General features: G+C 30.0%; 1 protein-coding gene across 2 annotated transcripts in view; it reads left to right on the forward strand.

Moving 5' to 3' along the window:
* LOC107443332 (transforming growth factor-beta-induced protein ig-h3) overlaps window positions 1-9,703 on the forward strand; it is a 35,991-nt gene extending 26,288 nt beyond the window's left edge. For both annotated transcript variants that reach the window (XM_043044935.2, XM_043044933.2), the window contains exons 14-20: window positions 1,202-1,303; window positions 1,421-1,546; window positions 3,464-3,696; window positions 6,445-6,646; window positions 7,490-7,591; window positions 9,350-9,460; window positions 9,548-9,703. In XM_043044935.2, the coding sequence (XP_042900869.1) occupies window positions 1,202-1,303; window positions 1,421-1,546; window positions 3,464-3,696; window positions 6,445-6,646; window positions 7,490-7,591; window positions 9,350-9,460; window positions 9,548-9,642 (971 nt within the window). In that variant the 3' untranslated portion in view covers window positions 9,643-9,703. The remainder of the gene's footprint in view (window positions 1-1,201; window positions 1,304-1,420; window positions 1,547-3,463; window positions 3,697-6,444; window positions 6,647-7,489; window positions 7,592-9,349; window positions 9,461-9,547) is intronic.
* Window positions 9,704-11,066: the final 1,363 nt, after the last annotated feature.

An 11,066-nucleotide genomic window follows, 5' to 3' on the forward strand; every position in this document is an offset into this window, starting at 1 on the left:
TTTAACAATGGCCTCAGTCGCCAAATCAAAATCAAAGTTTTTCTGAGATTTTTCCTCAATTTATTTATTTTTTGAAACGGATGTGCATATTAAATTTAATCTCAGAACTCTGCTTTAATTAATTTGCTGTACTTGTTATGCATTATTTAAATAGTAAAATACAAGAGTTTAAAAATCTCTTTTAAAAATGTATATGCTAAGAGTTTTATTTTTCATTCAAAACTTACATCATTACAAGTAAAAGCAATGCCGCAACAGCCAATTCATGGCAAAGAGAGTTGCGGAAGTAAAGTCTAGACCAGGGGTGGCGAACCTTTATACACCAACGTGCCATTTTTTCTAAAGAAATTGTTTAATGATGTCATAGAAGTGCCGTCAAATAATTTTGACTTCGTGATTATTGAGAAAATAATAATACTAAATACTATCAACTCAAAATTATTTATACATTGAAGAAAAAAAAACATTTTGCAATGTCTCAGTTATAGGCGTAGTTCAACTTAAAGTAACATAAGTGTGACTTCGGTTGCTACAGATTAGATGACAAATAACTTATATTAGGTTGTAAGATGTTAGTTTAAGCAAGACAGTTAATTTTTTTTCTCTTGTTACTTATTGTTAACTTGTTTTTTTATGGTTATTAATTGTTTTTTTAGCATTAATTGTTAATTTTTTTATTAATAGTTGCTTATTACTTTGTTTGTTTTTGTGAATTTTAATTTAATTGTTACATATGCTACATAATGTAATAACATTTGTGTAATAACAATTCATAGTGCAATAACAATTGCGATCGGTGGGGTGCCTAAAATATTGTGTCACGTGCCATTGGTTCGCCATCCCTGGTCTAGACGGTATTCATCGATCTGAAGCTCATATCTTATTCTTGAGATAATTTGAACAGTTAAAAAAATTATTTAGAATAAATAAAAACAAAATAAATAAGAAATTTTGATTAGGAGGTTAAACAGCGAAATGAAGTTAAGACATAGCATAAATATTGTAATTAATTGGTAAAAGTTAGCTTAAAAATGAGTTTGAGCTGAGTGTTTCTATGCTCTAACACTTTATCACACTTTATCAGTGACACCTTTCTTAAAAAATTTTTCGACTAGCCAACTTAATTTTCTTTCAGAGGAACTAATAAATTTCCATTTATATATCCTTAAATATTTTAAATTCTCTTATTTTTGTACCTTAGGTGGAGTATTTGTAAATGAGAAACCTGTAACTGGAGAGGAAATAATCACAGGAAACGGAGTCGTTCATCCGATTGATAGCTTGCTCTTTATTCCGGCTACACGTAAGTTATTTTGATTTAAGTAATTGTCTTCAAACTTTACATAAAGATTGTGGAATCATTAGTTCCTTGATTAATATTTTGGCTCAAATAAATTTAATTAAAAAATAATGCATTTAGCTCAGCAAACTTCGCCAGATCAAGATTTTGACGACAAACTGAATCAAATTGGGAATGAATTTAACGCAACTACTTTTCTAGACTGGATGAAGAAAGCACATTTACGAAATCAATTACGATCTCCAAGTAAGTCATTCTTTGCATTACAATATATTCTTTCGTCTGTACCCTCAATATTTGTATTCGTGCGCTATCGTACCTTATGTCATTTACGCATTTCAGATCACACACAATACTCTCGACAACTCAGCTGCAATACATAATATTTGCCTTTCGATTTTATTCAGATTAATCATTAATCACTTTATCAAGCAAATACTCTAAAAAAATATATAAAACCCAAGGGCATCATGCTTATTACACTGTTAATATTCTTGACAAAAGAGTTTGATAATTTGAACAAACTTGATTAGAGATCAAACTTTATAGAGAAGAAACTTGATCTTCGTTGCTATAAGTGTTGTGGATACGGCCATACTTAAGTGGATATACAAATGAAGAAACTTGTGCTAACTGCAACAAGACGAGCCACCAACGCCTGGAATACAATGAGCAACCTTGTTGTAACAGTTATAAACAAGCGAACGAAAAATTCAAGCTAGAATACAAAGCAAATATTCTCGGTTGTTGAAAGCAATCTTTAAAACAGAAAGATCTCAAAAATACTAACTGTTTGAACTTTCACTGAGATTTAATTGTCTTTTAACCCATTCAATGCATGTTGAGCATCTTTTTGCTTTTACTTTTGTAATGTACTTTGTTTAAAGTCTTTAAACTTATAAGGATGTACTGTATAACAGTGTAATATTCTAAATTCTTACTACAGTTGTATATTACAGATGAGCAGTTTGATCTTCTCTTTAGGGGGTGTGCTTATGAGTAGATGTATTGTCGAATGCACTCCAGATGTGGTCATGCAATTTCTTAACTGCCTTCTAAATTTGGTACCATTGCTCCTTGGGGCCAGTACTGAGCGTTTTGCTCATCGAGGTCTATCTATCTTTTTTGCCTACATTTGTGGTGTCCATCAGACGATTTCACCAGACATTCTACTATGCTTAACTTGTGTGGACCTTTTGTTTTCTTGTTCAGATCCGATTGCATCACGATGACAATCATCGCATACCTCCGGATGGGCTCTTTATGTAGAAGTTTTGAAAACTCCTTCGAAAATTTCTAACTGAATATGACCATCAGCGTTATTAAGCAAATTGTGTCGAGGAAACCATAGACAATACACTGAATTTCACTAATTAGAGAAATATTAGTCGGACTCTCTCCGATGTTCTATGATCTTGAAGAAGATTTTAGATTAGAGTAATTGGCTAAATCAAAATTGGCTGAAGATATGAAATATCGTTTAAAAAAAAGCGAAAGGAGATGGAAATTCATTGTTTGATGCGTCCTGCTTACTAAGACATCATTAAGTTTCAAATTTATCTGTGAATGCCTCCTACGAATGGTGCTGTCCACTGAGAAAAAGAAAATTGCTTTAAAAATATTCAATATTTGACACAACTGCGTAGTGCGGAGTGAGCTCTTTTCTAGTCATCAGTGCTGTTTGTTGACAATCATATTAACTAATGTTGAACTTTTTTTTAAGAATAACTAACCTGATTTTCAAAGCAGACAGCAACCAAACGTTAATGTCTATTTTCCTTAGTTTTTCTTCATATTCTTTGTCAAATCATCATTTTCTTCCCTCATGTTTCATTTCTTAATCTCAGCTTAATTTTGGATTGCTAAATTATTTGTTACATATTAACGCGTGTTTCATATGACTTTATTAAGAAATCAATCAATAGAAATTTGACAGTTCACTGCATCACAAGGGCGCAGAAAATAGAACAAAGAAAGAATAAAAGTTTAACAACTCAACACTTGTTATATATTGTAGTATAACAACATATTAATGCTTTTCATATGCATTTGCTATGATTTTTGCATATTTTTTTAATCAAAATTAGATTGTTCCTTTTAGTAATTTGATTCTCTAATTCAAATAAATGTATTTTATATATTGATTGTATAATTTTTTGTTAGGTCTTCGAGCAAACGGCTGCACCCTGTTTTTACCAACAAACTCTGCCCTGAGCAGAATGTCTCCCACTCTACGAGCCGTTACCATTGGTGATCCAGAACGTTTAAACAAGTTTATTCGATTTCATATCAGTCCACAGATACTTTCGTGGGATTCTGTACAAAATAATGGATTCATGCCTTCATTATTACCCGGCAAACGAATACGCTGCAATATTTATGCAAAGGACCGAATGGTAAAAATTTTTTGTATCTTTTTTTGGGTACTGATTTTTTTTTACAGGTTGAAAAGAAATGACTAGGAAATTTATGACACAAAACTTATGCTTATCCTAATATCACTCAAGTAAATATGAAAAGAATAACAGTAACATAGTATTATACAAAGTATAACAGTATCAGGTTATGTTCAAAGTGAGATTTAAAAGCTTTACGAAAGTTTCTCTGTAGGTCCCAACTCGATGACTGATATTCTGCTCAATTCCTTACCTTAAAGGTTTTACGGATGTCCTGAAGGAAGATGCATCCTAAAGAGTTAGGAGAGTGGGAGTGTGGATTGTCTCATGCTCCTAACTGCAATACAAATAATGTTATTTAGTACAGAAACTGTTTATCATTTGTAATAACACTTATTGAATGAAACTTATCTTAATTAAAATTAATTTTAATAAAAAGTAAGAATTGATGTCAGTAAAAATGAAAACACTAATAAAATAATCTTGAAGCTAAGTCTAATTTCATCTCTATTACCTAATAATTATATTATTTGTGTGCTTTTTGAATAAAATAATTTATATAATTATTTTAATGAATAATTTAAAATTTTTGTCCATATTTTTGTACTCAGTCTTTTCAAAGGCTATTTGTTTGGAACATTTCTGTTTTTGTATGCAGTGCATGGATTTCGTGGAAAAGTCTTATTCCCCTAGTCTGTATTCCATCCAAGGCAAAAAGAAATATCACTGACCATCTGGCAGATTAATAATTTGCTGAAAATGCAAATTAAAATGCTTTTTACTTAATAAAGCTTATGAGATGGAATATTTACATTCTCCCTAAAAGTGAATCTCTGATTTACCTGCTCCAACGAAAAATAGACTTGCATTAACAGGTGCGTGGAACAGGTTGCTTTTTAAAAATTCCACTCAAGGGGAAGATAAATTTAAAAGTCATTGTCAAGATCATGAAGAAAATCGGATACTAAATACAACAGAGAATTTAGGTTACACAAATTAGAAATATTCCATTTCTTTGCGTAGGTATGAAATACTTCGCGCACTTTCTCGAGAGTTAAAAGTCAAGTTTAAATCCTAACCATTGTCTCAAAAGTGAACTAATCAGAAAAATCAGAAATCGGATTAAAATCTGGTAGATAAGGTAAGCAGTTTTTTTTTGCGGTAAGAATGACAGTAAATATTTTGGAGAATTAAATGCCTCTAACCTTGGTGACATATAGCAGAATCCTGCTGAAAGATCCATTCTCAGTTTATGATGAAATGTAGTGACCAAGAAAGCATGGTAGAATAGACCACAAAGAAAAATCTGATAGTAAAAGTTTTGAAAAATTTTCAAACGCTTCTAACTTTGATAGAATTAAAGCATAAATTTTTTGAACAATTTTTAAGTGACTCTAACTTTGTTGACATACAGTAGAATCCTGCTGAGAGATTATTCTTGGTTTGCGATGAAATGTTTTGCCGAAAAAAGCATGATCACAACAGTTCACTGTAGAACGCATTCCAAAATGATTTTCCGATACGTTGTTATAAAAACAGTTGCTTTGGCCTAGTTGTAAAAATAGTTGTTTGTTATGAACATAGTATTCTTTGGCCAGGTTATTTCTTTTTATCCTGAATAAACTAAATAGTTTATGAACGATTTGTTTGGTATCCCACCCTCAGTTCATTTTTAATGAACATTCGACTGCCGCATTTGACTTTTCTTTTATTATTTGTAATTTATCTGAAGTTAGCACTAGTTAAGGACAGATCAATGTAACCATTAAATATTATAAATGCAGTTTACGACTCGCAAACATAAAACCTCTTTCCTGATACTTTCCTAAAAATATTTTTCGAATGTCCTCCAAATGTGTTTTCTGAAAAATTCTGCATTTATAACAATTGAATCCTAAAACTAGAAATGGTATACTTTAAGCTACGTAAAGTAAAACGAAGTGAATAAACCAAAACAACGACAGAAAAGAAAAAACAACTTAAATAACGCAAAATTTGAATAAAGCTCAACTTTCAGTACATTTATTTATGTTTTATTCACGTAGACTGCTTTATACAACATTAGATTGCTTTAAACATTTTCCAGATTTCAAAGAAAAAGACTTTTATGACCACTCTGAATAACTTTTGATTTAATGTTCGGATCTAAAAGTTCTAAGTCTCAATTTTAATGGTTTAATTGAGTGACCTGCAATGTGTTAATTAATTAGATATGATGAGATATGCAACAGATTAAAGCTAACCCTTATATTTTTGGGAATTCATTGAAAAAAAGTATGTTTATTCAGAGAAAGCGCGTTTTTGCGACTGATTTTCTAACTTAAAGTATGGTTTGCACTCATTACTTCAGGGTGGTTCGTTTTTTAGGCGAACTTTAATTGTTTAGTTAAAAAATTGTAAATATATCAATCTTAGTAAAATTGTAATAAAATAATGCAAAGTAAAGCATTCATGTAAGAGCATTGTGAGGACTCGGTGGAGAGTCACGGAGTTTAAAGCTTAACAATTCTGTCTAGTATGTCTGTAGAAATGTTGCGAACAAGCGCTTTTACTTTTCAAAAAAGGTCAGTCTTATTGATATGCAAATTCACGTCGCCACTGAGACTCAAACCTCAGTTCTTCGCAATAACTGGTTATGCCTGTAACCATAGAGCCCTCACAGTATGCATCCCGAAAATAAAGTAATTGGTTGTTAATTAAATAAAAAAAATACAGTGTATGTTTGATATTTTTTCTTCATTATTCCAGCCAGGTAATTATCTAACTGTATCTGGATGCATAGTCAGAGCTATTCGTCCTATCACTCCAGACAGTAACGTATCAGTTGCGGTTATAGACGAGGCAATGACACCACCACCAGGAGATCTGGCTCTCACAGTCGCTAAAACACCCATGCTTAGTAATTTTTCGAAGGTGCTGACACTGGCTGGAGGAAAAGACGTATTTAAAGGTAACTTTAACGAACAACTGGCCTTCATATTCTGTGAAATGGAAACTATATAAACATACATAGAATAACATTTAATTAAGTGGTGGACAAATCACCAATAAAACGCTTATATTTTTTGTATCATTTCAAACAAAGATTACTTCTTATCAATTTCTTTCGAGATCGTTTATGAAGCATGCAAAAACTACACAAGGGTGCATGTTGAAATCAAAATATCTTAATATGTTGCTGAGAAATAACAACATTGCAAGCTATAACATGATGTTTGCTTATTTACTTTTCTCTAATTACCTTTTTTCTTCATTTTAAATATTTTACATTATTATTTGATTTGATTATACTACAAGAAATGGATTGGTCATGTTCCACTTAAATCTGAAAAATTTGAAGTAAAAAAAAAGTGTTTGTTAGGAAACTTCAGGGCAATAGAAAAAAGAGGAAGATCTAAAAATACTTGATGCAGGACGATTGTAAGCGAATTGCAAACAATAAGAACAACTTGGGGAGAGGCAAAATATCTGGCAACAAATAGAATGAGTTGGAAAGTTATGATAGAACCCCTATGCTCCAACTCGGAGTGACGAGGAATATGCATGCATTATTTGATTTCTTATTGAGTATCGTTACGAAAAGAAAGGCAAACGATGTTTTTTAAATTTTTTCTTGAGACAGTTTTAGAATTAATAATTATGAATGTTGCATCAAGTAATTGAATGATGTACTACAAATGTTCAAATATGCTACAATTGATAAGATTAAGCACCTATGGTTAAATTTCCTGAATTTGCTTCTTATTGCTTGTGCTTCTGTTGACTTTTAATTCCTTAAAATATCATTTTGCAGGCGAAGAACCTTTTACTTTGTTTGCACCGAACAACTGTGCTTTCTCAAATATGGAAACAGAAATATATCAACAGTTAATTGCTAACAGGAAAAAAGCAATAGGTGAGTATCTGAAAAAGAAACGTCTTTATACATTTAATAGTATTTAATTGAAAGTCTAAGATTTAAAAGGAACGTGCAGCGTGGCCGTCTAAAATAGCATATTTTTCTCTCTGACTAAAATCGTATCAAATTTTTAAAAAATTGTGTCACACTTACTCAATTAAATTGAAATGTATTCACTATCCATACAAATAATAATAATAATAAAAGTCTATAGGAAATTTTGAGGTTCTCTTCTGCCGTCATAGCATTGACTTGACCATTTCTTTAATTGACTTTCCGGATTTGTTTGAATGTACTCGGAATACACATTTGTTCTAAATTTTATTTTTGTGTCGTGTTTTTTCGAGCAAACGTGTTCTTCATATTATAAAACATCAAATGAAGATATGAAAAAAAGTAATTTGGGAAATTATCCTATATTGATATGCAATTACCTTGACCGTTGAGACGCGGATTTATGCAATTTAGTTTACACAAGCAGAAATTCTTCTCCCTGAATCTTCTACCGAAAGTTGAAACAAACTCTACAAACGCTGCCCCCTATCGTGGAGAGCAGGATTCTGTTTGGAGTAAGATGGATATAATTTGGTTAGTAAATATCTGATGAAAAAATCAATATTTGTAAAATTTAATCTTTTTATTTTTTTATTGCAAGTTAGAACTTACATTCTTTGGAATTACATAATTTTAATAATAAAATCTAAAATCTGATATAAAATAGAGTTATAGTAATCTAATTATTAGGTTTTTTCTCAACAGCTGTTCATTTAAGTACCGTAAGACTTTCCAATTTTGTTCTTTTAGAAAATATGTGCCTTTAAATATGTATCTTTTCTTACACGATATACACATGGTGTAAAACAATTCTGTTAAAATTACCATACTGTAAGATAAAAAAAAAATCTGGTAAAAAACTTTTAATTTCTGGTAAAAAAAATCTTAATTCTGGTTTATAAAATCAAATTATATGACATTTAAACCTCTAATTTTGTAAATTATCCGTTTATATGGTAATGGTTTTCCGTAGAATCGCAGTTAAAATAGTAATTGTTATTACCGCACATTTAATGAAAAATACAAAACTGAAGATAAAATTTAGACGAATAAATGAATTTTATGCCACGCTATATGGTTTCATAATAAATTCACCGTTTTACAATATTTACCAAATTTTATCACATATTATAAAACAATATTTCTTTGCTAAGATAACCAAAATTCCAACCAAAGCTCTTCGGTAAAAATTATCCAGCACTTTGGTGTTTCCATAGATCCAGAAACCTGCTTAATGTTTCCGTATTCTGGTTTATGACCTCATTTTTTTCTCAGTGAGTCAAGTTGTTTTCCATAATATTAAAAATGTAAAGCTTTCCAGAAATACGATAAGTTTTACCACATTCTGGTAGTTTTGACAATATTTTCTTCCCAGTAAACCAATAAAATTATTTTAGAATCAATAAAAACTATTAGTGAACCAATAAAACCAGTATTTATTAGCAAAAAAATGAAAAGCTTACAGAAAAATGTTTTTTAAATTTTTAAGCACTATAAAGTAAGAACTATCAAATCAGTGTGTTTTGCTTTTTAGTTAAGAGTCTTAAAAAATCGATAACTAGATTAAATTAACTAGTCGTGAATTAACTCCCACGAAGGATAAATATTAGTTTTATATATTTTATTCAAGTATTTTCACAGCTTGAGGTTAATTTATTTTTAAATCTACTGAGTTACTTATGAATATTTTTTATTTATTAGAATTCGTAAGACAATACCTAGTCAAGAGTTGCTTATACAGTACCGGATTATATGACCAACAACAACTATTAACTGAAGCTGGTACTTACCTCATAGTACAAATCACACCTGGTATGTTACATAATATAACTACGTGTCAAATTTTTTTATGAAAAAAATGGCGTAATACATATGTCTTCTTTTTCTGTTGCTGTTTAGATTGCATCCTCATATCTGGAAATAAAATGTTGTATGGAGATGTTGGTACGACGAATGGAGTTCTCCATGTCATAGCCAGTATTTCACCTTCATAGCATTTCCTTAGCTGTTGTAATTATTAATTTAATAAATGTTCATTGTCATCATTATAAATAATTCCAATTGTGTCCAGGGTGATGCTGCAAGATTTATTATTACATTGTTCGTTTAGAGTTTTATAAAACCATTGTATAAAGTTCAATATCGTAAAAAATTCATCTACACTCTCATAAATCATAAAAGTTACATATTTATCGTTCAAACACGTTTTTAATCCCTTAAAACATAGCTTAATGTCTACAAGCCTTTAAAATTTCATTACAAAATGAAAATTAGGTGATGCGTTTTTTACTTTGAACTATTTCATCGTAGTTTCGAACAAGAAAAAATAATAATAGTAATTCATATGCAATAATCAAATGAACGAAAATTATTGAAAAGCAGTTCTGGTGTAAATATAGTTGTATTTCCTCATTTTAAACCATATAAATCACGAACTAGTCAATATATTTTTTTACCAAAAAAGTGGGTGTAATCTCAAATTTAATTCTCAAAAAAATGAAGAAATCAGCATTTTGTACAATAAAGAAAAAGGAAATAAATATTATCAAAATAAGACTTATTTTTTATATTTATCTAGAATTTTCGAAAAATAATTTCTGGTGAATGCTTATTTAATAATTTCCAAATAATTATAATGAGATTTATAATCACATTTAATATTTAAATAAGAAATAAATAATATATTTTATTCAAACATTCAATAATTTTTATGAAGAAAAAAACTATTTTTGTTTATATTTTATTTATAATTTTTTGAAGAATATCAAACCATTTGCATGCATAGATTTTTATGCTAGATCTCAGATCAAGTGTGTTGATCTAAAAATTAGTGGTTCGAAATTTCCGTGATAACTCGACTACTGTTCATATTATGATAAAGGTTCGAAAAGTTATTAAATCTAAAATCGAAGGAAATTCAAACAATTGTGAATTTTTAACCGTGATTCTAAAAAAGTTGAGATTAAGTCCTTGTGCATTAAAGAAACCTATTTTATTTTAAGAAAAAAAACAACAATTAAAATAAAATAAGTTAGTTTTTTTGCTACCAAGTTTGCTATCAAGTTAAGTACATCACTTGAAAGTGGAGATGGTGGAGCGGACTTTAAATTTTTAAACCAGTTTAAAAAGCTTATTCTGAAAAAGTTTAAAAAGTTCACTGAGTTGTAATTGTAGAGAGAAGGAGGGAGATATTCCATTCTTCTTTCTTTTTATAACAAATGATTTTATGTTAAACAAAATGTTTTTAAAACAAGTCTTTAGTAGTAGGGCAAAATATTTTATAAAGCTGTACTGAATGCACACGCGTTCACTGTAAAACTTTTGTGCACCTCTACGCTAAAAACGGTGACAACGAGATCACGCCAAAGTGGTGTTCCATGGATAACCAAAGATAGTGATGTGACAAAAGTTTTCTCCA

The sequence above is a fragment of the Parasteatoda tepidariorum genome, chromosome 3, assembly GCF_043381705.1.
Source record: "Parasteatoda tepidariorum isolate YZ-2023 chromosome 3, CAS_Ptep_4.0, whole genome shotgun sequence".
Lineage (NCBI taxonomy): Eukaryota > Metazoa > Arthropoda > Arachnida > Araneae > Theridiidae > Parasteatoda > Parasteatoda tepidariorum.